The sequence below is a fragment of the Coregonus lavaretus genome (assembly GCF_964263955.1).
Source record: "Coregonus lavaretus genome assembly, chromosome: 24".
Taxonomy (NCBI): domain Eukaryota; kingdom Metazoa; phylum Chordata; class Actinopteri; order Salmoniformes; family Salmonidae; genus Coregonus; species Coregonus lavaretus.
This window is the reverse complement of record NC_140011.1, coordinates 35650996-35677687: the sequence shown is the minus strand read 5'-3', so window position 1 is coordinate 35677687 and position 26692 is coordinate 35650996. Positions and strand designations below refer to the sequence as shown.

The 26692-nt window shown below is 43.1% G+C and overlaps 1 protein-coding gene and 1 pseudogene across 2 annotated transcripts; one reads left to right on the top strand and one right to left on the bottom strand.

Annotated features, from left to right (window-relative positions):
• Positions 1–10881: 10881 nt before the first annotated feature.
• On the bottom strand, positions 10882–12493 carry LOC311099942 (E3 ubiquitin-protein ligase TRIM21-like; annotated as a pseudogene). Its single transcript has one exon. The product of its transcript is annotated as an E3 ubiquitin-protein ligase TRIM21-like (transcript).
• Positions 12494–18710: 6217 nt separating this feature from the next.
• Positions 18711–25710, top strand: poglut3 (protein O-glucosyltransferase 3). Its single transcript, XM_084140661.1, has 8 exons — positions 18711–19018; positions 19999–20196; positions 20532–20815; positions 21027–21243; positions 21341–21537; positions 21711–21905; positions 24974–25078; positions 25207–25710. The coding sequence occupies exons 1-8, from the start codon at positions 18784–18786 to the stop codon at positions 25348–25350; spliced, it is 1575 nt and encodes a 524-aa protein (XP_083996787.1). The 5' UTR covers positions 18711–18783; the 3' UTR covers positions 25351–25710.
• Positions 25711–26692: the final 982 nt, after the last annotated feature.

Genomic DNA, 26692 nt, shown 5'->3' with positions numbered 1-26692 from the left:
TCATTATGGGGTATTGTGTGTAGATTGATGAGTGGGGGAAAAAACAATGTAATACATTTTAGAAAAGGCTGTAACGTAACAAAATGTGGAAAAAGTCAAGGGGTCCGAATACTTTCCAAAAGCACTGTATATGTTGTCACTGTTCTGAATGATGTGTGCTGCACACCAGGTGGAAAATACAGGGATTACATGTCCTATGCTTCTCGCCACGTCTAGACGGCACACCCAAGGACCTGGCAGATTGTAGATAACATCAGCGACTGCCCAACAGTCAAACAGAGCGCTGGGAGTGATAGGGTGAAACCTGATCTTTAGATTGTTCTCACCTGACCAGCGACGTTGATCCACCTGCATAGGGTTATGTTTGTTCTTTTAGCATGAGGGGAGGGAGAGACTGAAACACTTCCACTGAGTACTATGCAATGGGAAGACACAGGCTGTCTGAACATCCGTGGTTTGGTTATCTAAATGTCTAATAGTAAGTTGAAAAGGAACTGATCATCTATTTCCTTTATCACCTCACCTGCCAAACTTTAGAGGAATTACTTTGCGATTGGCGCCTCCTTCAGAACGATGACGGTGTGTAGTTTGAAATTGGATCTAGGTTTTCTAAGCAACGAAGAGGCTCATGCTGTTCTTGATGTTCTAGAGAGAGACAAGCATCTACAGGAGATTGAAAAGGAGAGGATTGGGTAAGTGAGAGACCATATACTTTACTGTAATTTACCTGCCTTTGATTTTGAAAAGTTAGATTTGATACAAAAAAGGCAAGTGGGTCTCTGTGTCTGTCTGTCTGTCTGTCTGTGTGTGTGTGTGTGTGTGTGTGTGTGTGTGTGTGTGTGTGTGTGTGTGTGTACATACTTTATGTGTGACTAATCATTTATGTTTGTGTGCTCACCAGACGGCTGCTTGAGCAGCGGGGGGACAGAAAGTCTGTGTTAGGATGGCCTGAGAACCAGAGAAACCAACAGAGCAACCAGATCAGCAGTGTCCACCAATCCCAGTCACCACACAGCACTAATACAGGTGAGGACAGACCACCAGATATAATGTATACACACTCATACATGGATGGCAGAATACAATGCTATAGAGTTTCAGATCTGCAGGCATGGACACAGAGCTTTTCTTCACACACATAAAAAGGCTTATATTCCTACCTGGGATGGAGGAAACTTCCATTCCCTGAGGCACAGAAATATATAGTATCACTGTGTTTTATATGTTGCATTGGGTTAAATGTTTCCTCATAACGTAATAGATGTCTCATGACATGACTCTTTCCATATAATTATCTGTATACACTGAGTATACCAAACATTAGGAACACCTTCCTAATATTGAGTCCCCCTAACCCTTCCCCCCCACCCCCAAGGTCAATCAATCAATCAATCAAATGTTGTTTATAAAGCCCTTTTTACATCAGCAGATGTCACAAAGTGCTATACAGAAACCCAGCCTAAAACCCCAAACAGCAAGCAGGTCAGTCTATGTCATGGAAAGAGCAGGTGTTCTTAATGTTTCGTATACTCAGTGTATGTACCTATGGTTAATTGTTAATTTGCTCAGTCTATGACTCGCTAGACTGAGGTTAGGGAGAATAATCACTATGATGCATTACATGTAATTGTTTGCAACCATTGACCTAGAAATTGCCTGAAATTGCCCTTAGGACAAGTGTTGACTAATAAGACGCCAGAGCAATGTAAAGATTAAGAAAAGCAGAAGTGGAGTCAGATCTGCTACTGCTGCAACGAGAGTATGAGTAGGTCACTACAGGTGACCTAGCTGTACAGTCGTGGTCAAAAGTTTGGAGAATGACACAAGTATTGGTCTTCACAAAGTTTGCTGCTTCAGTGTTTTTAGATATTTTACTCAGATGTTACTATGGTATACTGAAGTATAATTACAAGCATTCCATAAGTGTCAAAGGCTTTTCTTGACAATTGCATTAAGTTTATGCAAAGAGTCAATATTTGCAGTGTTGACCCTTCTTTTTCAAGACCTCTGCAATCCGCCCTGGCATGCTGTCAATTAACTTCTGGAACACATCCTGACTGATGGCAGCCCATTCTTGCATAATCAATGCTTGGAGTTTGTCAGAATTTGTGGGTTTTTGTTTGTCCACCCGCCTCTTGAGGATCAACCACAAGTTCTCAATGGGATTAAGGTCTGGGGAGTTTCCAGGCCATGGACCCAAAATGTCGATGTTTTGTTCCCCAAGCCACTTAGTTATCACTTTTGCCTTATGGCAAGGTGCTCCATCATGCTGGGAAAGGCATTGGTCGTCACCAAACTGTTCTTGGATGGTTGGGAGAAGTTGCTCTCAGAGGATGTGTTGGTACCATTCTTTATTCATGGCTGTGTTCTTAGGTAAAATTGTGAGTGAGCCCACTCCCTTGGCTGAGAAGCAACCCCACACATGAATGGTCTCAGGATGCTTTACTGTTGGCATGACACAGGACTGATGGTAGCGCTCACCTTGTCTTCTCCGGACAAGGTGTTTTCCGGATGCCCCAAACAATCGGAAAGGGGATTAATCAGAGAAAATTACTTTACCCCAGTCTTCAGCAGTACAATCCCTGTACCTTTTGCAGAATATCAGTCTGTCCCTGATGTTTTTCCTGGAGAGAAGTGGCTTCTTTGCTGCCATTCTTGACACCAGGCCATCCTCCAAAAGTGTTTGCCTCACTGTGCATGCAGATGCACTCACACCTGCCTGCTGCCATTCCTGAGCAAGCTCTGCACTGGTGGTGTCCCGATCCTGCAGCTGAATCAACTTTAGGAGACGGTCCTGGCGCTTGCTGGATTTCTCAGGCGCCCTGAAGCCTTCTTCACAACAATTGAACCTCTCTCCTTGAAGTTCTTGATGATCCGATAAATTGTTGATTTAGGTGCAATCTTACTAGCAGCAATATCCTTGCCTGTGAAGCCCTTTTTGTGCAAAGCAATGATGACGGCACGTGTTTCCTTGCAGGTAACCATGGTTAACAGAGGAAGAACAATGATTTCAAGCACCACCCTCCTTTTAAAGCTTCCAGTCTGTTATTCTAACTCAATCAGCATGACAGAGTGATCTCCAGCCTTGTCCTCGTCAACACTCTCACCCGTGTTTAATGAGAGAATCACTGACATGATGTCAGCTGGTCCTTTGGTGGCAGGGCTGAAATGCAGTGGAAAAGTTTTTTGGGGATTAAGTTCATTTTCATGGCAAAGATCCCTCTTCATGACATTCTGGAGTATATGCAAATTGCCATTAAAACTGAGGCAGCAGACTTTGTGAAAATTAATATTTGTGTCATTCTCAAAACTTTTGACAACGACTGTAGATATTGCTGCTACTAATAAGGGTTCAGGTCAATGCAGTCCTATTCTTTATATTTTTGGCTATCGTAGTTCTCAGCATTCAGTGCTGCTTCTCCTGAATGATATTTCAACCATTCTGTCATTTGTCAGAGCACCAAACTGTGAGAAGTAAGCCAATAAAAGGGAAGGATGAGCGGAGTGGAAGACATACAACTCTGCGAGGCCGTCTCAGCTCCATGTTCAGCCTCAGGGTCCCTATCAGGGGCAGCAGAGACACGGGAGGAAAAGACAAGAGCCACAGCCATAACAATGGGTGAGCCTTTGTCACAATTAAGTAGCTAGCACACTTACAAAACATGGTAGAAACAAGCAGATTAAAGTATGAGTATGAAATTAGGGTACAGTGATATTCTAATGCATGTTTTCTTCCCATCCCCTAGAGAACCAAGCTGCGAAGACAAGAGTACTGAGGCAAAGCATGTGGAGGAGCAAATAGGTGAGCTTGCAGAGGAGCTCACCAAGGAGGTGCACACAGAGGAGGGGCTCACCAAGGAGGTGCACACAGAGGATGGGCTCACCAAGGAGGTGCACACAGAGGGGCTCACCAAGGAGGTGCACACAGAGGATGGGCTCACCAAGGAGGTGTACGCAGAGGATGGGCTCACCAAGGAGGTGTACACAGAGGATGGGCTCACCAAGGAGGTGTACACAGAGGATGGCCTCACCAAGGAGGTGTACACAGAGGATGGGCTCACCAAGGAGGTGTACACAGAGGATGGGCTCACCAAGGAGGTGCACACAGAGGAAGAGCCCATTAAGGATGACTCAGAGGATAGTAAGGTACAGACTAGACTCAGGTCTGTTAAATTCCAGTCCTGAAGTGCCGAAACGCTTCTGGTTTTTGTTTCTACCTGGTAGTTCATTTCACTGGCCTGGTGTCCCAGGTCTGAATTAGTTCCTGATTAGAAGGTGAGGATGAAAACCAGAAGTGGTTCAGCCCTCCAGGACCGGGGTTGAACAGCCCTGGATAGAGCATAATGACCCTCAGTAGGGGTGTAGTAACCAGTGCCTGGGGGTTCCTCTTATCTTTGGGCATACACTGCGCCAAAGTTCACATATTACACACCTTCAGGGAGCCTATTTAACAGCTGTGTGTAACCTCAACAGGTTTCCACGCCCATGAACACATGCTTGAGTAAACTCAGCAGCTTGTGACAGTTCTTGAGAAGACTTTAATATTGAACTTAAATATTGATTTATTGGGAGTTGCATTTATTGTTGAGTTATGAGATTGGTCCATAGCTTTTGATGAACTCAAAAGTTGAAAGCAAATATTGATTCAAATACCACACACACACACACGAAATCGAATCACAAAAACAAGGCGAATCTCTTCAAATATGAAGGATCAACATTGAGGATAACAGTTTCATAGTCTCTAAGGCTGTTTTAAAATGTGTATTGTGTGTTTTGTGGCTCTTAACCTTTCACTAACCAGCATTACAGTAGATACCTCCCTCCAGATAGGAAACTGGGGGTATATGACCAGAGTGGTGTACAACGGTGTGAGATAGGTGTTAGTGAGCCAACTTTGGTCAACTCTGAGTTCAACACGACCTTTTAGTCAAATAAATATCTATGCAACGAGTCCTTTAGAACTAAGCTGCTCCTGGCCAGGCTAACTCCACTTATCATTTTACATTTACATTTTAGTCATTTAGCAGACGCTCTTATCCAGAGTGACTTACAGTTAGTGAGTGCATTCATTTTCATACTGGCCCCCCGTGGGAAACGAACTCACAACCCATGGCGTTGCAAGCACCATGCTCTACCAATTTAGCTACATGGGGTCCTGAATGAAGTGTCTAAGCAGCGAGTTAAAGACCAATGAAATCAGATTCCCTCCCTCTCTCAAAATGTCCGTCATCATCCCATTCATTTGCTGAAGATGACTGATTAAATATTGTATTCATTAAATGTTTTTTGTTGTGTTAAAAATAGTAATATTAAAATGCCTATCATATTACATTAACTATACGTAATAAAAGAAAGGCACTTCTAATAGCGTATTCCACACCATATCCTGCTGAATTTGCAAGATAACATTTCTGCCGAAATCAAAATGAAAGAAAAGTTAATGTGGCAGTGACTCGCCCATGGATTGATGTTTCAGTCACAATGGAGAGTTCGGCATTTGGCTAGCCACGTGGGACATGAACGCACAGTTACAAGCCCGGCTCGACTAAGCCGCGGGTGCACGATCAATATCCACCTTCGTAACATGGATGAAGCCTGTGTTGGAATGTGAAGCTAGCTGGCTAGTATTAGAAAAACCTGAGTAGATCTAGCTAGCATCGTAGTATACCACTCTGCTCACTCGCATTAATGGCGTCCATTTAGTAGTCTCGAAAACCCAACCCTATGCAACAGTGACTAGGGTCTGGTTTCAATGACAGACTTTTTTTTGGCAAATTTGATAAGGGGGGAAAAATTGTTCAGTGGGTTCAATTCAGACAGACAACTCTCCCAACAAATCACGAGGCAGACATTCCAGAATGTCACGATTCGAAACCAAAGTTCGCACGCAAAACCTTTGTTGTGGTTTTAGTAAAGGTAGTTGATGCAAACTAGCCACTTTCGAAATGCACTCATTAAAAATAACCATCTTGTGAGCTACTTTTTTGCACTCAAGCGGATAAGGTAGTTCCTGTATGTCAAACTGACGTTCTATGTACCTACGCTGTTAAATTGCAGCGTTTGACAATTGTGGGAGGCAAAGCGGATGTCTAGAGAGACTGTCCATTTAGTGCCTGAAGAGTCTGGATTTATGGGATGGAATTAGAATACAAAACAGGGAATCTGATGCATTATTCAAGAAAATAGTCTGTAATTACTCCTTTATTTCCCTGTTTTAACAGTAAATAAGATTCATATTATTTTAATTTCAGACAGGTATCAGTGGTCAAAATATGTTTTTATTTGTAAGAAGTTAAAAAATGTCAGATGATGTAGCAAAACCAAAAAAGACACCATCATATCATCTGTAGTAGACCTCAGGCTGGATTCAATCCGTATTGCCGAAGTATGCAAAAGATCTGCGTTATAGCTCGATTTAAATTTAAAGTTAATGTTCCCGCGTTCGTGGAGACTGCATTCACTGTAAACGCTGCATATGACGGCTCAATCAGAAATCCTCCGCGATACGGATTGAATCCAGTCCCTAAAATCATATTACAATCTTGTCAGGCACCTTACTCAAACCAACCCAACAACATGATAACACCAACTATCACATGATCACATTAGGGCTGGGCGATATATCGATTTAATTCGATTAATTCTAATTTGTGTTTTTGTGCGATATGCCAAATGGATGTATCGCAAGAATCTACTAAAGAAAAATGTACGAGGGTTTACATTATAACGTTGGCAAATGCGACATCTCGCTCTCTGTCAGCCGATAGTGAACCGAACCATGCCCCAACGGCGTCCCAGCACATGCACAAAAGTTGTCCACAAATCACAATCCTGGACAGCCTTTCCCGAGTTGTAACCATGACCATGAAGTGTAGCGGCAGGCATTCTACCAAAGTGGACAGTGAGGAAGCCAGCTCAGCCTCTCGTGAGAATGAAATCATTCCCAAAAGGGTAGCAATGTTTGTTCTGTCCTATGGAAGTGGTTCGGGTTTGAGAGGTCAGATGTTCGTCAAACCAATGTCCTGTGCAAAGTGTGTGGCTGCACAACTAACCTTTTCCAGCACCTGAGACAGAAACACACAGTGGAATGGGAGGAATGCTTGAAACTACGCGATGCTGATGTTTCCAGTCATCAATATACCATAGCCGCATGAGAAGCTGGCTAATTTCGTACTTTTCCACCACAACCGATCTATGGTCGAGCAGAACGTCGGAGCCATACCTAAGCTTGACAGTCCACTATATAGATGAAGCATGGACATTGCTAAATGTATGCCTCCAGACATCCTACTTCCCCGATGACCATACGGGTGAAATAATAGCCCAGGTTATCAAAGACTCACTGGCATCGTGGAAGCTGAGCGAAGACAGACAGGTGTGCATGACAACCGACAGCGGGAGCAACATGATAAAAGCATTGCGCTTGAACAAGTGGACCCGCCTGCAGTGCTTTGGACACAGGCTTCATTCACCTCGCCATCGGTAAGTGTGCCATTGGATAATGAAAATGGATTCAAAATAAATTATCTTCAGACCAGCTGTAATCAATTTTTTTAACCAAATAACTGTTTGTAATTCTACCAATCCAATAGTAAATTAACCACAGGCGTGTTTAAATAATAACAACAATATGGACTAAATGTAATTGTTTGATTTAAATACATTTTCAATCAAAACGATTAAATATGTAAACATATAGGCCTATGCAAACAGCTACAATGGTCAAACATTCCTGAACAATAGAATAGACCAGTATTTGTGTGTGTTCCTTCTTGTAGTAATAATAATATTATGCAGGGTGAGTTTTTGCCAATATGTTTTATTTTTCAAATAGAAATAAGGCTTATCAGGAAATGTTACTTCTCTTTTAGCTGGAAGAAGAGGAGAGATATGGTTTTGGTACAGGCTGAGCTCAGTCTACCCACTCACCAGCTCATCACAGAGTCCCCAACCAGGTGGGGTTCAAGACAGAAGATGGTTGAACGAGCAGGAGAAGGCTATAGCCCGGGTCCTAGGCTCAGAGAAGAAAAGCAGGCACCTGGTGCCCAGCTGCCAGGATATCGACGTTTTGGAGACAGTGAACAAAGCCATAAGCCCACTACAAGAATTCACTGACGTGCTGTCTGGTGAAGACTACGTTAGCATCTCTTACCTCCTGCCTGTGCTACAGCTCTTCAACACCAGCCTCCTGCCTGTGCTACAGCTCTTCAACACCAGCCTCCTGCCTGTGCTACAGCTCTTCAACACCAGCCTCCTGCAGCCAGAGGAGGGTAAAAATGATCTCACAAAACAAATCAAGAGCGCCACACTGGAGTATCTAAATTACAAGTACGATAACCCTGCCATAGATGACCTCCTGGATACGGCCACACTGATAGATCCCTGGTTCACGACTACATACAGTGGGGAAAAAAAGTATTTAGTCAGCCACCAATTGTGCAAGTTCACCCACTTAAAAAGATGAGAGAGGCCTGTAATTTTAATCATAGGTACACGTCAACTATGACAGACAAATTGAGAAAGAAAAATCCAGAAAATCACATTGTAGGACTTTTAATGAATTTATTTGCATATTATGGTGGGAAATAAGTATTTGGTCACCTACAAACAAGCAAGATTTCTGGCTCTCACAGACCTGTAACTTCTTCTTTAAGAGGCTCCTCTGTCCTCCACTCGTTACCTGTATTAATGGCACCTGTTTGAACTTGTTATCAGTATAAAAGACACCTGTCCACAACCTCAAACAGTAACACTCCAAACTCCACTATGGCCAAGACCAAAGAACTGTCAAAGGACACCAGAAACAAAATTGTAGACCTGCACCAGGCTGGGAAGACTGAATCTGCAATAGGTAAGCAGCTTGGTTTGAAGAAATCAACTGTGGGAGCAATTATTAGGAAATGGAAGACATACAAGACCACTGATAATCTCCCTCGATCTGGGGCTCCACGCAAGATCTCACCCCGTGGGGTCAAAATGATCACAAGAACGGTGAGCAAAAATCCCAGAACCACACAGGGGGACCTAGTGAATGACCTGCAGAGAGCTGGGACCAAAGTAACAAAGCCTGCCATCAGTAACACACTACGCCGCCAGGGACTCAAATCCTGCAGTGCCAGACGTGTCCCCCTGCTTAAGCCAGTACATGTCCAGGCCCGTCTGAAGTTTGCTAGAGTGCATTTGGATGATCCAGAAGAGGATTGGGAGAATGTCATATGGCCAGATGAAACCAAAATAGAACTTTTTGGTAAAAACTCAACTCGTCGTGTTTGGAGGACAAAGAATGCTGAGTTGCATCCAAAGAACACCATACCTACTGTGAAGCATGGGGGTGGAAACATCATGCTTTGGGACTGTTTTTCTGCAAAGGGACCAGGACGACTGATCCGTGTAAAGGAAAGAATGAATGGGGCCATGTATCGTGAGATTTTGAGTGAAAACCTCCTTCCATCAGCAAGGGCATTGAAGATGAAACGTGGCTGGGTCTTTCAGCATGACAATGATCCCAAACACACCGCCCGGGCAACGAAGGAGTGGCTTCGTAAGAAGCATTTCAAGGTCCTGGAGTGGCCTAGCCAGTCTCCAGATCTCAACCCCATAGAAAATCTTTGGAGGGAGTTGAAAGTCCGTGTTGCCCAGCGACAGCCCCAAAACATCACTGCTCTAGAGGAGATCTGCATGGAGGAATGGGCCAAAATACCAGCAACAGTGTGTGAAAACCTTGTGAAGACTTACAGAAAACGTTTGACCTGTGTCATTGCCATCAAAGGGTATATAACAAAGTATTGAGAAACTTTTGTTATTGACCAAATACATATTTTCCACCATAATTTGCAAATAAATTCATTTAAAATCCTACAATGTGATTTTCTGTCATAGTTGACGTGTACCTATGATGAAAATTACAGGCCTCTCTCATCTTTTTAAGTGGGAGAACTTGCACAATTGGTGGCTGACTAAATACTTTTTTTCCCCACTGTACATAGCACACGACAAGGTTGAGGGCATCAAACAAAGAACTGTTTTGAAGCTCCAGTCTCTGCTAGCTGAGAAAAAGCACACCTCAGCCTGGCACAGCTGAGCGAGTGCGCCAAGAAGAAGAAGCTGAACCTGTGGCTAAGAGCAAGAAAACACTTGCAAGCTTCTTCATGAAGACAGTGCCGTCTGCCTCCCAGTCAGAGGAGGACACATCAGCTGTCAAGCTACTTGATGTCCCCTGACACAGACCCACTTGAGTGGTGGAAGCTCCATGAGGCCAAGTTCACAAGACTGAGCAATCTTGCAAATAAGTACCTATGCATTCCTGCTATAAGTGCCCCTTCGGAGAGGGTCTTCAGCACAGGTGGGAACATTGGAACATGCCACAGGGCATGCCTCAAGCCAGAGTCAGTAGACAGGCTTGTGTTCCTCTCCAGAAACTTATAGGAGCAAAGTAAAATAACATTGTTTTGTTTGACAGCAATTTAGTATTCGTTTTGTTATTTTGCACATTTTCAGGGATACATGAGGCATGTTTTCAAAATCTTATGTACTATGATGACAGCCTGGCAAGTGATGTTGTTCATGTGTTTGTTTTGCATATAGGCCTAGTTGATACAGAAAGACAAGAGGCATTGTTTATCTCTTCATTTAAATAAAGAAAACACTTATTTGAATTATGTCTTGGTCTTTTTTTGTTTGTTTCGAGAAAATCAAGAAAAATCAAGATATATCGTGAATCGTCCACATTTCTGGGGGAAAAAATGTAGATATTACTTTTAGGCCATATTGCCCAGCCATAGATTACATGTAACTTTAGTACACTTCAATCCCTATTCATTGACACATCACTATCAAAAAGAAAAATATTGATATTTTACAAGTCAATTGGATTGAAACTCATTCTGTGTGATTGACAGGAGAGATGATTAGAGGCGCAGAGTTTTTACCATCATTATTCAAGTAAGGGCTAAAGTATGGATAGAGTTTCTCAGTGAAGGTGCAGCCTAGTGAAAGAGTAGATATGAGCCCTAGCCTCCACATCATAAAAGGAGACCTGACCCTCTTCATAATCCACAAACACCCCAACCTTCTGAGGCTTCTCTCTCAGGAAGAGGAGGACAGATGGGAAGGCACACTGTGTATTTACTCCCATCCTTCAGGATCACAGTCCAGTATCCATTCTTAGGGGTCAGTGAGATATTCCCCTTCCTGTTGATGGACTCTGGCCACTCCTACATCCCACTCAATCTTCCCCTTAACCTTCACCTCATAGTAAAATCTCCCTGACGAGAAGCCCTCCTTTCCCAATACAATGACAACATGATCAAACCTTTCTGGGTTGTTAGGAAGATTCGGTCTGATGCCTCCAACTCTCACTTGTTTCCCATCCTCAGACAGGATGAGAGAGGGACGTTCTGCATGAGGGTCCAGAGTCACAGCCAATGCATACTGCCAAATCCTCTTCAGCTTCTCCATCTCTTTATTCAGTGTCTCCTCCAGCTGAGACACGGCTCTCCTCACAGTCTCCACACTCAGATCACTGTGAACACTGGTATCAGACCAGTCCTTGGTAGATGGAGGGGTGCACATGGATGGGGAGCTTTGGAGGAGGTGGAGGTGGTCTTCAGTGTTTGAGAGCTGTACCAGCTCAGTGCTTCTCCTCTATAGCTCAGTGATTTCCTGCTCCAGCTCTTTAATGAACCCTTCAGCCTGCTTTCTGCTTCTCCTCAATCACCCAATGAGCTCAGCCTGGCTTCTCTCAATGGAGTAACACCAGATCAGTGATGACCTGCACACTTTTTGATATCTCGCTCTCTGCAACTCTTGCTGAGCTTTACTGATTGTTTGACCTCTACAACCTCCTGCAGTTTCTCCTGGATCATCTGCTGAACTTCTGCCTCAGTCCTCCCCAGCTGAGCCTTCCTCTCTCCACACTCTTCCTCTATAGGGACAGTGTCATGAGTCATGTGGTCTGTTTTCAAGCACAAGACACAAAGACACATTTGGTCAGTCCTACAGAACAGCTCCAGGTGTCTGTCATGCTTCTTACACATCCTGTCTTCCAGGTTCTCCACAGGGTTCGATCAGCTTGTGTCTCTTTAAAGCTGCAACTCTCTGATGAGGCTCCAGGTGAGTCTCACAGTAAGAGGTCTGACACACCAGGCTGGACTTCAGGGCCTTGAGCTTCATCTCAGTGCAGACGTCACAGGGGGATGTATAGGAGTTGAAAAGGGCATTGTTCTTGGTTGATGATAGCTTTAACTTGAACTGACTCCCTGAACTGAGCAGCCAGCTCAGAAATGAAAGTATTGATGCGAAACTCAGGCCTCCTGTAGAATGACTCCTTACACATTGGACACTGGCACAAGTCATTGCTATCCCAGTACTTTGTGATACAGGCCATGCAGAAGTTGTGTCCACATGAAGTAGAGACTGGCTCAGTGAAGACATCCAGACAGATATAGCACAGGAACTGCTCTTCAAACAGGAGACTGCTGGAGGTCGTCATCTAGAGCCTGAGACCAAAGTTGAAACAATATCAGTTATAGTTCTTGATAATTTCAGTTTTCGAATTATCATGGCATTCTAACTAATCTTAAAACATGGTTTTACCTTTATGGATGACATAGCTACACTCAACATTAAAGCTGCAATATGTTACTTTTTGGTAGACCCACAAAATTCACATTGAAATGTGAGTTATAGATTGGTCATTCTCATTGAAAGCAAGTCTAAGAAGCAGTAGATATGTTCTGTGTGCACTATTTCTATGCTTCCCGTTCTTAAGTTTAGTTTTGCCTATTTTACTTTTGGTTTTGTACACCAGCTTCAGACAGATGAAAATAAAAGATGTTGGGTTATGGAAAACATATTTCACAGCGGTATAGATGGTACAATTATTCTCTACACAATGGCTGAAATTAGGCAAACTATTAGAATTTTTGCAACCAGGAAATGGTGGAGCGATTTCTGCATAGTGCACCTTTAAATTCTGGGGCGACATTTTATGGTCTACTACTGCAGATACCACAAGAGAACATAAACAAGATCAATTGTCATTGTCCTCAGTACTCACCTGCATACATGTGATTGTGAATCAGTGATTTCTGTTCCTGGTGCCAAGCCTACTGTAGAGATGATTTTAAGTTTGAAAGACTGCAAGCTTAATGTCTTTCGTTTCACCATTGAGGAATGTTTGTTTCATTTCAGCAGGTGAGTTAAAATGTTCCTCCCCTCTGACAATACTACCATGTGCTTTTCTCTTCCTGGAGCCGTTAACCCTTTTACATGGCTCAACTCGCTTTCTTTCATGTGCTAATTTACAATTGTCTAGACTAGTGTTTGGATTTTATTGTATGTTTGCACCAGAAAGCAGGTAATGTCTAAAAATAGACATGACTCTCTTTCTATGATTTACAGGTGATTGAACCTGCTGCCTTCTCGGAGGGTAAAACAGTGAAGAGGTTCACAGATCCACTGGAAACAGGTGGAAAGCAGGAGAGCTCCACAGGTGTTTAATGGCTCGAATCCTCCCCTGGTTCTTCACTAAAGGACAGATAGTAACCTTTATGATTGCCACATCAGTTACAGTGGCTCCCAGTTGGGTGGGGAGTGAAACATACACTAAAACAAACAGTTAACTTGACCATTCTGTAACCCATGTACATACAAATGGAGCCATATAAGTTTAGCTGGCTTTTTTTTCTGTAATCTTTGGTCTGCTATTTAAACATACTTAATACAGGAAATAAGATTAGGTATCTCTCAAAGAGGCTGGTTTCCTAGAAAATACATACCAATGTAAACAGATGTGCCAAAAGTGAATGTCAATCTTGTTCTCTTCCATGGCCATAGGTCAGGCTCACTGCAGCACCACTCAGAGAGAGGACCAAGACAATTCTAGAGTAACTGGACCAGCATCAGAACCAGTCAGCCAGCCTCCAGTGAAGCATGAGGATTGCACATCTATCCAATGGAGAGAACACATCCAACCATCAGCTGAATTGAAAATGTCTATTCCCTCTAACAGCCCAACTCTGAACATATGTAGCAGCCCCATCAGTGCCCACCACCCTGACATGTCCACCCCCTGCCTTGAACTTCAACAGCAGTCCCTACCCAGGACTGACACTGTGGGGAGTATTTCCCCTGAGGTAAAAACCTTTCCCTTTCACAGCCCACATGGACCTCCAAAGCTTCAGTTTTCTAACGTGAAGAGAAGTCCGCTTCAGAAGACCTTTGGTCGGGCCGTAACACCAGCTCGCCATTTGTCCTTGATCAGGCCATGGAGTGTGGAGTCACCAGGAACGTTCTCCTTGCTAAGACCAAGCAGCTCCACCACACTGCCCACCTCCCATCATGTAGAGACCCAAGCTCAAGCCTCCGGCCTCCCCTCCTCTGACCACAGAGAGAGTCAAGTCACCTTGAGACAGCACATTTCAAGTAGTCATCCCACCTTGTTCCCTGCCTCTGACCTACAGTGTGCTCCACCCCAGAGCCTCAGCAGAACCCTGCTTCACACCACACCGTCTCATTACCCTCCTGAAAATAGTACCAGATTAAGCTCATCTTTGATATTTAACTCTCTCTCCATGTCTAAGAACACTTTAGCTACAGCACCTGATAGTCCAAAATGCTCTAACAGGGCCAAGTCACTTGATAGACATTTAACCGCTGGTGACAATAACTCCCTCTACTTGCCACCCAATAACACAAGATGGCTGTCATCTTCTGAGAGAATCAACATGTTGGCGAAGCAGCATAATTTAGCAGCCCAGGTTGGTTTACCACAGAGGAAACTGCAGACGAATGCCTCCATTCAATCTAATAACCAAAGAATGTTCAAACACCATGCTTATTATACAGGTGTATATGACAAAGGTCCCAACCTGGCAGTTACGACTCATTCTCTCTCCAGCCTCAGCTCCAGGGCCTCCCACCGGCCTCAGTCACCTCTTCACAGCCCCCCGGTTTCACCAGATCATTTGACTAATCTCACCAGATCCCATGAGTGTACACATAGTGCCCCAGCAGTCAGAAAACATTTGATGACAGAGGAAAGAATAAAAGCGATTGGTTCAGAGATTAATGATAGTGAAATACATCATATCAGTCAGCTTAAACAGCAGATTTCAAAAAAGGGTTTGTTTGCATTTCGTAATAGAAAGAATAGCTTGGGTCTGCTTGATCAGGGCGCAACTCATTTCTCTGAGAGAACTGAAAAAGAGCCCACTGGATACAGAAGCAACCGCAAAGTAGATCAGATAATGAATCGCCTCAGAATGACATTCAGTAGCAAACGAATTGAGGAAAAGAGTGTGTTGCTTGTTAGAAAGGAGAAAACTGTGCCCTCAACACTTGAGGGAGCTAGTGACATCAGTGAGAATAGAGGGACAGGGAAGAGCAGGGGTCCAGAGGTCGAAGAAGTGCTAAAACCGATTGACCTTCAACATAATGTGGCAGGTCATCTAAGACTACAGAACAGAGGCTGCAATGAGCCGACAATGTCTACCATTAAAATAGCATCCAAGGATGCCCAGTTAGATATTCAAGACAAAGAAAGACACACAATATCAATAGATAAAAATGGAAACCTATCACTGTCAAAGGAAGAATTAAGTAGAACAAATTATCCACATTCACCCTATTTTAGTAGTCAATCTGTTGTAAAAGAATCCCAGATTGATTCCACAAGTTCTAGACCCAGTCATGTTAGCCTCAACACAGAGAATGAAGATGCCTTCTTTAGCTCATTAGGTAAGGACAGTAGATCAGATAGGAGTACAACTGGCTGTTTTAAACTCACACAGCACTCATACTCTGGTATCTCTCCAACCACTACAGATTTTGGCCTGAAACATGGCCGCTCCATCTCTGTCACCAACATTTACTCAAACCGAACATCAAAAAACAGGCACATCTCTACAGGAACTGATATGGCCTCCACAAGGGACCTAAGGAGTCTGGAGGATATCAGAGGGCCAAGGGACCTTGGTTGCCCACACAGGACCCTTTCCAGAGCTTTTTCTTGCATACTGAGCCAGAGAACCTCTGTTAGTCGAAATAGAACAGACCGCATCCTAAGCCCTAAGAGCCTGACATTGCCCCGGCCTCTACGGTTCAATGAGTCATCAATTTTGCCCACAGAGATTTCAAATTCACTTATCATTGATCAGACGTCACAGTTCATTCCAGGCCTCATGGAACAACTTCCCATCAGGAGCTCCAGTTTGTCAGACTTTGAGGAGTATGACTCAGATACAACTACAGATGGAGAGTACAACTTGAGCAGTGATGATTGGGAGAAAGAGTCAATGCTCTAGCAAAGGGGTAATGTTTTGAGTAACATTGTGCAAATATTTTCATTTTGTAATATGTTTTAGTGAAAATAATTTCTTACAGGCCTGTGTATTGTTGAAAAACATGAATAAAACGGGACTAAATCTGTGCATTAATTGAATCCATATTTTACTATTGTAGCCAACTTCATCACATCTCCTCCACTGTTGCAGGGCTCTATGCTGACCTTTTTTACAAGGAGCACGTGTGCGCGGCTAAGTTGAAAAATGTAGGTGAACACAAATGTAGGAGCACAATGAAAAATATTTGAGGTAATAAAACTAAAATCTTTAATTTTTCTAGTTTCACTGGTGCTCCTAAATAAAAAATCCAGGTCGCACAGCAAAATATTTAGGCGTACAGTGGGGAAAAAAAGTATTTAGTCAGCCACCAATTGTGCATGTTCTCCCACTTAAAAAGTTGAGAGAGGCCTGTAATTTTCATCATAGGTACACGTCAACTATGACAGACAAATTGAGGAAAAAAAATCCAGAAAATCACATTGTAGGATTTTTTATGAATTTATTTGCAAATTATGGTGGAAAATAAGTATTTGGTCACCTACAAACAAGCAAAATTTCTGGCTCTCACAGACCTGTAACTTCTTCTTTAAGAGGCTCCTCTGTCCTCCACTCGTTACCTGTATTAATGGCACCTGTTTGAACTTGTTATCAGTAAAAAAGACACCTGTCCACAACCTCAAACAGTCACACTCCAAACTCCACTATGGCCAAGACCAAAGAGCTGTCAAAGGACACCAGAAACAAAATTGTAGACCTGCACCAGGCTGGGAAGACTGAATCTGCAATAGGTAAGCAGCTTGGTTTGAAGAAATCAACTGTGGGAGCAATTATTAGGAAATGGAAGACATACAAGACCACTGATAATCTCCCTCGATCTGGGGCTCCACGCAAGATCTCACCCTGTGGGGTCAAAATGATCACAAGAACGGTGAGCAAAAATCCCAGAACCACACGGGGGGACCTAGTGAATGACCTGCAGAGAGCTGGGACCAAAGTAACAAAGCCTACCATCAGTAACACACTACGCCGCCAGGGACTCAAATCCTGCAGTGCAAGACGTGTCCCCCTGCTTAAGCCAGTACATGTCCAGGCCCGTCTGAAGTTTGCTAGAGTGCATTTGGATGATCCAGAAGAGGATTGGGAGAATGTCATATGGTCAGATGAAACCAAAATAGAACTTTTTGGTAAAAACTCAACTCGTCGTGTTTGGAGGACAAAGAATGCTGAGTTGCATCCAAAGAACACCATACCTACTGTGAAGCATGGGGGTGGAAACATCATGCTTTGGGGATGCTTTTCTGCAAAGGGACCAGGACGACTGATCCGTGTAAAGGAAAGAATGAATGGGGCCATGTATCGTGAGATTTTGAGTGAAAACCTCCTTCCATAAGCAAGGGCATTGAAGATGAAACGTGGCTGTGTCTTCCAGCATGACAATGATTCCAAACACACCGCCCGGGCAACGAAGGAGTGGCTTCGTAAGAAGCATTTCAAGGTCCTGGAGTGGCCTAGCCAGTCTCCAGATCTCAACCCCATAGAAAATCTTTGGAGGGAGTTGAAAGTCCGTGTTGCCCAGCGACAGCCCCAAAACATCACTGCTCTGGAGGAGATCTGCATGGAGGAATGGGCCAAAATACCAGCCACAGTGTGTGAAAACCTTGTGAAGACTTACAGAAAACGTTTGACCTGTGTCATTGCCAACAAAGGGTATATAACAAAGTATTGAGAAACTTTTGTTATTGACCAAATACTTATTTTCCACCATAATTTGCAAATAAATTCATTAAAAATCCTACAATGTGATTTTCTGGATTTTTTTCTCTCATTTTGTCTGTCATAGTTGACGTGTACCTATGATGAAAATTACAGGCCTCTCTCATCTTTTTAAGTGGGAGAACTTGCACAATTGGTGGCTGACTAAATACTTTTTTCCCCCACTGTATATGCGAGTAAAATGGTCGCACCGTAGAGCCCTGCGTTGCACACATAAGCACAATTAATAATGTAATTGTTTAAATAATTGAATCATTAATAATTTCAAAAATGTTGTTAAGCCTATTTACTGTTGCTTTATGACTAGTGTGCGTTAGCGGAACTAAAGTATGGATCCCAGTGGACTACACCGAGGATATTTTCATGGTACATTCACAGTCTGGAAAAAAGTTCGAGCGACATTAAACGAATCTGGTTTAATTAAAAGCGCGTAATATACGGTATTATTCTGTAATATCCCATCGATATTTGGTCTGTGTAAACAAATGCTTTTTCCTGTGTGTATTTCATCAAAATTCCTCAATACCCACGAGTCCATCCATCGTCCAATCACACTCCGCCATATCAAAACTAACCCCCCCTTCTCTGAAGACGAGATTATGCCTGAATAGTTGGTACCCTAAACATAAATATTAGCTAGCTAGTCTACTTTAGGAAATTAACTATGACTCTTAAAGATGATCTACTCAACCCTATACAGAGTGTATTTCCGTTAGTTTGTATAGTTTTAATATTATCCACAAGTTGTAGTGACTTTCCGTTTTGTCAAGCTAGTGAAGTCGGTCCTGAAAAATGTCTTCTTTGGGGTCCAGGGCTCGACCCCAAAGTCGTTTTGCCCGTCCGATACTTCATCATCCAGGCTGTCAACTCAGCTGGGGAAAACTTCACCCTCTCTCCAGGTAAGTGTTGTTGATAAACTGCACAATTACCTGAAGTCAATTAGCGCGTTTGAGTGGTAAAGCGAAAGCAACAGACTGTAGACGAAAGTTGAGTGACGTCGGGGGAAGTGCATCTGCGACAGCCGAAAGTCGGACACTAATGTGGTTTTACAACAGCAAGGCTCAGATCAATATGACAGCTTTGACATTGTTTATAAAGCTTTTCTTTATAATGTCGAAAAAACATTTATCCAACACCCATATCACACACTCGCAAACTGAAATCACATGTGCATTATACAATCAATTAGTGAGGGATAGACTCAATCACATGTATTTATTCACTGTAGGCTACACATGAATTGCATCAAATTGGTTCCTGTTTCAGTCACGTCTTTGGTCAAATAAAAACACCCTCATGATTGCTTGACAATAGCGCCTGTCACAATGCAGGTGATGGCTGCAGGAGGAAGTTGGCGAAGAGCAACTGCAGAAACTTGCAGTCAAAACTTATGACCTTTGATTTCATGATTTTTGTAAAGTTCAAGCAGTTGAAATGTAGACGCAAGTCAAACAATTTTATCCCAGAATGCAACACACTTTGAAAGACTTGACAAAAGTGATCAGCTCGAATGCACCCAATAATTTCATGAATTTCATATCTGCTGGAAGTCCATCCCTTATCAAAGTTGTCTTTGGGGAAACTTTTTAGCAACCCATCCATTTCAAGGCATTTCACCCCTATATAAATTGAGATCTCATATACAATGGGAATTTGTAATCTACTAAATACAGGTTTTTGTTGCTCTAGCCAATGTTTTATTGATGCACAAAATCAAACTCTTAAACAATGTCCATGATTGGGGACAATTTTATTCCCCTAGTTAGCTTAGTCTTTGCAGACTGAAAACTACCCCATCTCTAATTGTGCCTATGGCTACATTGTTGTTCCCATTATAGAGGTGATCCATCTATCTAATTGTATTTCTCTTTACATGTAGGTAAAGACTCGTTCAGAGTGAAAATTACCTCACTCTCACAGAAGGAGCATGTCCGCATCCATGTCCCCCTCCCCCTGGACAGAGGAGATGGTTCTTTTCTGATGAGGTACCGTCTGTATGGCAGTATCCTCAAGGGACTGAAGGTCGAAGTACTCTACAGAGACAGTCACGTTGCCAAGTCACCTTACACCCTACAAGGTATCTATATCAGTCAATGGCTAACTTTCACTGATTATTTCAATGAAAGCAGATTAGTGTGATAATTTGACAGAAAATACCAGTGAACTCCTCATCAAAGTATGCCTGTGTTTTTATTGTAGCCCCGTACAAAAACACCTGATTCAACTTGTCAAGGGCTTAATGATTAGTTGACAAGTAGAATCAGTTGTGCTTGTACGAGGCCACAACAAAAATATGTACTGTTGGGGGTACTCGAGGAGCTGGGAAACACTTGGCTAGATGGCAGTATGTTGTACATTTGATCTATTCTCACTGCTTCCACATGATGCATCCCTTTGGTTGTATATACTCAGGCCCAGTCTATCATGAGTACTGTGACTGCCCAGAGCATGATGTTCCTACCTGGCAGAGCATAATGCAGTGTCCTGCTGAGGAACCCCAGATCCAGAGGGACTTCAGTGCCTTCCCCTCCATTGACCTGCAGCGCCTCCTACAGGAAGTTCCCCGCCGCTTCTCCAACAGAGGAGGTCTCATTCACTACGCTGTCCTCAACAACCAGGTGTACCGTCGCTCGCTGGGAAAATATACTGACTTCAAGATGTTCTCTGATGAGATGTTACTATCACTAGCCAGGAAGGTAAATCGTCGCTTTGTGGGGGGGGGGGGGGCAGGTCTCTGTCCTTTCATCAAGAAGTATGATCATGTTCCTTTCTGAACTGTTTTGTTATACTTTGTCCCTTGCCTGAAACTCTCATAATACCGTATTTTCAATATAATTGTAATTGTTTAGTTCATTGTTCAGCATAAACTGAGTACCCCTGTCTTTGTCTCTGAATTTGAATTGAAAGGTGAGGCTGCCTGATGTGGAATTTTACATCAATGTGGGAGACTGGCCAATGGAAACGAGGAAAGCAGATGACGATCCTGGGCCTGTTCCAATCATCTCCTGGTGCGGTTCCACAGACACCCGAGACATCATCCTGCCCACCTACGACATCACTCACTCCACCCTGGAGACCATGAGGGGCGTTTCCAATGACCTGCTGTCAGTCCAAGGCAACACAGGTAAGACGTATAACCTCATACACTATCCCTTAACCTCATTCTGCTTACTTACACCTCATTACTTGCAATAACCTTACTCTGTTTCCTTGGCGTCTAGGTCCCCCTTGGGCCAACAAAACAGAACAGGCCTTCTTCCGTGGCCGGGACAGTCGTGAAGAGCGCCTACACCTGGTCACTCTGTCCAAGAAATACCCAGAGCTGCTAGACGCCGGAATCACTGGCTGGTTCTTTTTCAGGGAAAGGGAGAAGGATCTGGGCAAAGCAAATCTTGTTGGATTCTTTGACTTCTTCAAGGTGAGGGAACATTCTGAACACTCCAGTCACCCAAAGCCAGCAGTTTTCAATTTAAATACAGATTTTACATGTGTGAGTACTGAGTAGTGAGAAGATAAATAAATGTTAGCCATTGTTGAAGTTTTTGTAAAATTCAGAACTGTGACACCTTCAGTTCCCTCTCCCATTTACAGTATAAGTATCAGGTGAACGTGGATGGCACAGTGGCAGCTTACAGGTTCCCTTACCTGATGCTGGGGAACAGTCTGGTGCTGAAGCAGAACTCACCATATTATGAGCATTTCTACACCCATCTGAAGCCAGGCACCCACTACATCCCTGTGAAGAGGAGTCTCTCCGACCTCCTCCAAATGATTGAGTGGGCTAAGGTAAGATGGGAGAGTCAAATACAATTTTATTTGTCACATAAACAGGTGTAAACTAACAGTAAAATGCATACTTATGGGCCCTTCCCAACAATGCAGCAATAAAAATAATAGAAAGATAACGACGAATAAATAAACAATGAGTAAAGATATCTTGGCTATATACAGTGCATTCGGAAAGTATTCAGACCCCATCACTTTCCACATTTTGTTACGTTAAAGCCTTATTCTACAATTGATTAAATTAAATGTTTTTAGAATTTTTTGCAAATGTATTTTTAAAAAAAGATACCTTATTTACATAAGTATTCAGGCCCTTTGCTATGAGACTCGAAATTGAGCTCAGGTGCAGGTCCTGTTTCCATTGATCATCCTTGAGATTTTTTTACAACTTGATTGGAGTCCACTTGTGGTAAATTCAAATAATTGCACATGATTTGGAAAGGCACACACCTGTCTATATAAGGTCCAACAGTTGACAGTGCATGTCAGAGCAAAAACCAAGCCATGAGGTCAAAGGAATTGTCCGTAGAGCTCCGGGACAGGATTGTGTCGAGGCACAGATCTGGGGAAGGGTACTGTTACGAACCCCGTGGCTTTAAACATCTATGGTGGATGGACAAGAGACCCGTAACATAATTCATGTAAATTAGAATCGTGACATGGAACAGTGAGAACAAAAACTACACGACAACCATAAAGTACCGTCAAACATAAAAAGGTTTATTTTTGAACACACGGTTAAGGTTTGGGAAAAAGGGCTGAGCAGGACCCAAGAAATGAAACAATAGTGTAAAAAAAAACCTAAACTGATCTTGCCTGCCTCAAGAACCGCTAAGCTACTGCTAATCATACAAAAATTACAGTGGGTGGTCCGCTCAGGTCTAACTAGTGTTTTTAGACAGTTTTCTTCCTACGGGTAATGTATGCCCAAGGGCAACTTGCTTAAATTCCCCTTTTCCCAGAAACACGCAACAAAGTTACCAAACAGAGTAACCAGCAAATGAGTGAGTACACAAAACACAGGACACCACAGTATCCATACTCGCATACGGAAAATAGTCTCTAACAAAGTTACCAAACAGAGTAACCAGCAAATGAGTGCGTACACAGGACACCACAGTATCCATACTCACATACGGAAATAGTCTCTCTCTACAAACACAACTGACTGGCTTTTAAACAATGGGATGTGTGATTGAAAAACCAGAAACAGGTGGTGCAATGCAGAGGAATGTCCACTGATTGGTCCACCTCAGCAATCAGCAGACACCCCAACGACCACCAATCAGGAACATACAGGACACCTGTGATTAGGGCAGAAGGAGAGGAAAAACACAAAAAGACACAGGATACCTGTATCCGTAACAGGTACCAAAATAATTCTGCAGCATTGAAGGTCCCCAAGAACATAGTGGCCTCCATCATTCTTAAATGGAAGAAGTTTGGAATCACCAAGACTCTTCCTAGAGCTGGTCGCCCAGCCAAACTGAACAATCGGGGGAAAAGGGCCTTGGTCAGGGAGGTGACCAAGAACCCTATGGTCACTCTGACAGAGCTCCAGAGTTCCTCTGTGGAGATGGGAGAACCTTCCAGAAGGACAACCATCTCTGCAGCAGTCCACCAATCAGGTCTTTATGGTAGAGTGGCCAGACGGATGCCACTCCTCATTAAAAGGCACATGACAGCCCACTTGGAGTTTGCCAAAAGGCACCTAAAGGACTCTCAGACCATGAGAAATAAGATTCTCTGGTCTGATGAAACCAAGATTGAACTTGAATGAATGCCAAGCATCACGTCTGGAGGAAACCTGGCACCATCCCTACAGTGGAGCATGGTGGTGGCAGCATCATGCTCTGGGGATGTTTTTCAGCTTCAGGGACTGGGAGATTAGTCAGGATCGAGGGAAAGATGAACGGAGCAAAGTACAGAGAGATCCTTGATGAAAACCTGCTCCAGAGCACTCAGGACTTCAGACTGGGGCGAAGGTTCACCTTCCAACAGGACAACGACCCTAAGCACACAGCCAAAACAACGCAGGAGGGGCTTTGGGACAAGTCTCTGAATGTCCTTGAGTGGCCCAGATAAAGCCTGGACTTGAACCAGATCGAACATATCTGGAGAGACCTGAAAATAGCTGTGCAGCGACGCTCCCCATCCAACCTGACAGAGCTTGAGAGGATCTGCAGAGAAGAATGGGAGAAGCTCCCCAAATACAGGTGTGCCAAGCTTGTAGCTCCATACCCAAGAAGACTCAAGGCTGTAATAGCTGCCAAAGGTGCTTCAACAAAGTACTGAGTAAAGGGTCTGAATTCTTATGTAAATGTGATATTTCAGTTAAATGTTTAATACATTTGTAACATTTTCTCAAAACTTGTTTTTGCTTTGTCATTATGGAATATTGTGTGTAGATTGATGCGGAGAGAAAACAATTGTATCCATTTTAGAATAAGGCTGTAACGTAACAAAATGTGGAAAAACTCAAGGGGTATGAATACTTTCTGAATGCACTGTAGGTAGGGGTAAAGTGACTAGGCAACAGGATAGATAATAAGCAGTAGCAGCAGCGTATGCAAAATAGTTAGTGCAAAGGGGGTCAATGCAGATAGTCCGGGTTGCTATTTGGTTAACTATTTAGTAGTCTAATGTTTTGGGGGAGTAGAAGTTGTTCAGGGTCCTGCTGGTTCCAAACTTGGTGCATCAGTACCGCTTGGCGTGCGGTAGCAGAGTGAACAATCTATGACTTGGGTTGCTGGAGTCTTTGACCATTTTTAGGGCCTTCCTCTGACACCGCCTGGTATAGAGGTCCTGCATGGCAGGGAGCTTGGCCCCAGTGATGTACTGGGCCGTACACACTACCCTCTGTAGTGCCTTGCGGTCGTATGCCAAGCAGTAAATGCATGTTAAGGAAGGACATGCCAAGGAGTGCATGTCAATGTGTGTCAATATGTATTTGCCACCATTTGCATGTTTGTCTGCTTGCAATGCAAATGCATGTTGTTACCATTAGGATTTAGCTGTGTTTTTGTGGATATTTGATTAAGATATTAATGTCTTTATTTTCCCTGCAGGAGAATGATGCTGAAGCACAGGCGATCGCTAAAGCAGGCCAGGCAATTGTAAGAGAGCTTGTACAACCGAACAGACTGTACTGTTACTATTACAGTGTGCTACAGGTAATTACCTCCTGGTATTGTCTTTATGCTATGCATGCCAATGCTAAATCAGCTCAGATATATTAAGGTAGCATTCTTATCATTGATAAAAGAAACCCAGCTGAGGAAGTTTTCTCCTGTCATAACAGATGTACTCTGAGCGTCAGACGAGCCGTCCCACACTACATCCAGACATGGAGCTGGTGCCCCAGCCTTCAGACCAGAGTGCCATTTGCAGATGTCAGCAAGAGCCTCAAAGAGATGATCCCAGCCTGGAGAAGGATGAACTCTGATCAACACTGAAAGTGAAGGGGAGAGACCCTAGCTATTTCAATACAGAAAGTGCTTTGGATTTCTGCTTGCTTGCTGATGGAGATTCTATGCAAGGAAGAAGTGCTGCTGTGACCAGCACTGCTAGCTAAGTGGATGTACCAACACTCATAAAGACAAATATTCAACTTGGTTTGAGCCAGAGGGACCATGTCACAGCTCACTTTACTGGACCTGGAATATGACTGTTTTATTGACAAGAGCATTATGCAAAAAGCATCTATTTCCACTGTTTTCACTGTCCTGAGTGATATTTCGTACCGCATTTTGTAATTGTATGGTTATCATGATTACATTTTTATAAAAATATATATTTTCTTAGATTTCCTTTGATGTTGTTAACCTCCTGTTTGACCAAGATCATGTCCTTTGCCTTTGTTATACATTACTATAACTTGAAGATATTCCTTGGATGGGGACAATATAAAAAAAAGTGTTGGCATTATATACTATAGATTGATTGCTTTTTGGACTCTTCTAAAGCAGGTTAGCCTTTTTCGGCATGAATATTGTTCTGGAAGAGGCTCTGCAGAGTGTTCACTAGCTGACACAGCCACTAAGTAATCAAATCAGATTTTAAACCTAACCTTAACCACACTACTAACCCTAACCTTAAATTAAGACCAAACAGCAAAATGTTGTTTTCATGAATTTGTAAAATATAGCTACGTTTGACTTTGCAGCTATCCCATCTAGCGGAAATTGTTCAGTTCTGCCTCCAGGGCAAGATTCGTAACAATAACCCATGATTGTGCAATTAAACTACCTATTTTTTCGAAGTTACTGTTGTCAAAAACAACATTCAAACCCAATATTGCTTATGGTCCATCAGTGTTGTCTATAACTAGGGCTAAAAAATCACAAAAATGAGGGGGCACCCGGATTTGAACCGGGGACCTCTTGATCTGCAGTCAAATGCTCTACCACTGAGCTATACCCCCTTATGATAAGGATAGGAATATTTTAGTATATACAGCTACATATTCAACAGCATCGCTATGCTTTGATTGTAAAATGTTGCGTATTATAACATTGACTTCACTTTGGGCTGCTTGTGGTTTTATTTCCTAGACAATTTAAATGTTTTGGCTACAGTCAATCGCTACAGTTTAGAGACAAACCAAGTCTCTATCAAGGAGTCGCTCGACGCTAGCTAGTTCCAGAGTCTACACCGGATGTAGCCAGTCTGCATTTGTTCGATTGAATGACAAGACAGCAGCCATAGTGAGTATTTCGAGTAGGTTGCTAGCTAGCTTTGTAACTATTTCTTATAACCCAGTGCCATATAGCATATTACTCTAGAAA

What these genes read in the sequence shown, in the direction of transcription:
- poglut3 (XM_084140661.1), top strand. Translation starts at nt 18,784, where the DNA reads ATGACTCTTAAAGATGATCTACTCAACCCTATACAGAGTGTATTTCCG. An exon ending in AAACTTCACCCTCTCTCCAG is followed by an intron (nt 19,019 to 19,998) that starts GTAAGTGTTGTT and finishes CTTTACATGTAG; the next exon opens with GTAAAGACTCGTTCAGAGTG. An exon ending in GATTCTTTGACTTCTTCAAG is followed by an intron (nt 21,538 to 21,710) that starts GTGAGGGAACAT and finishes TCCCATTTACAG; the next exon opens with TATAAGTATCAGGTGAACGT.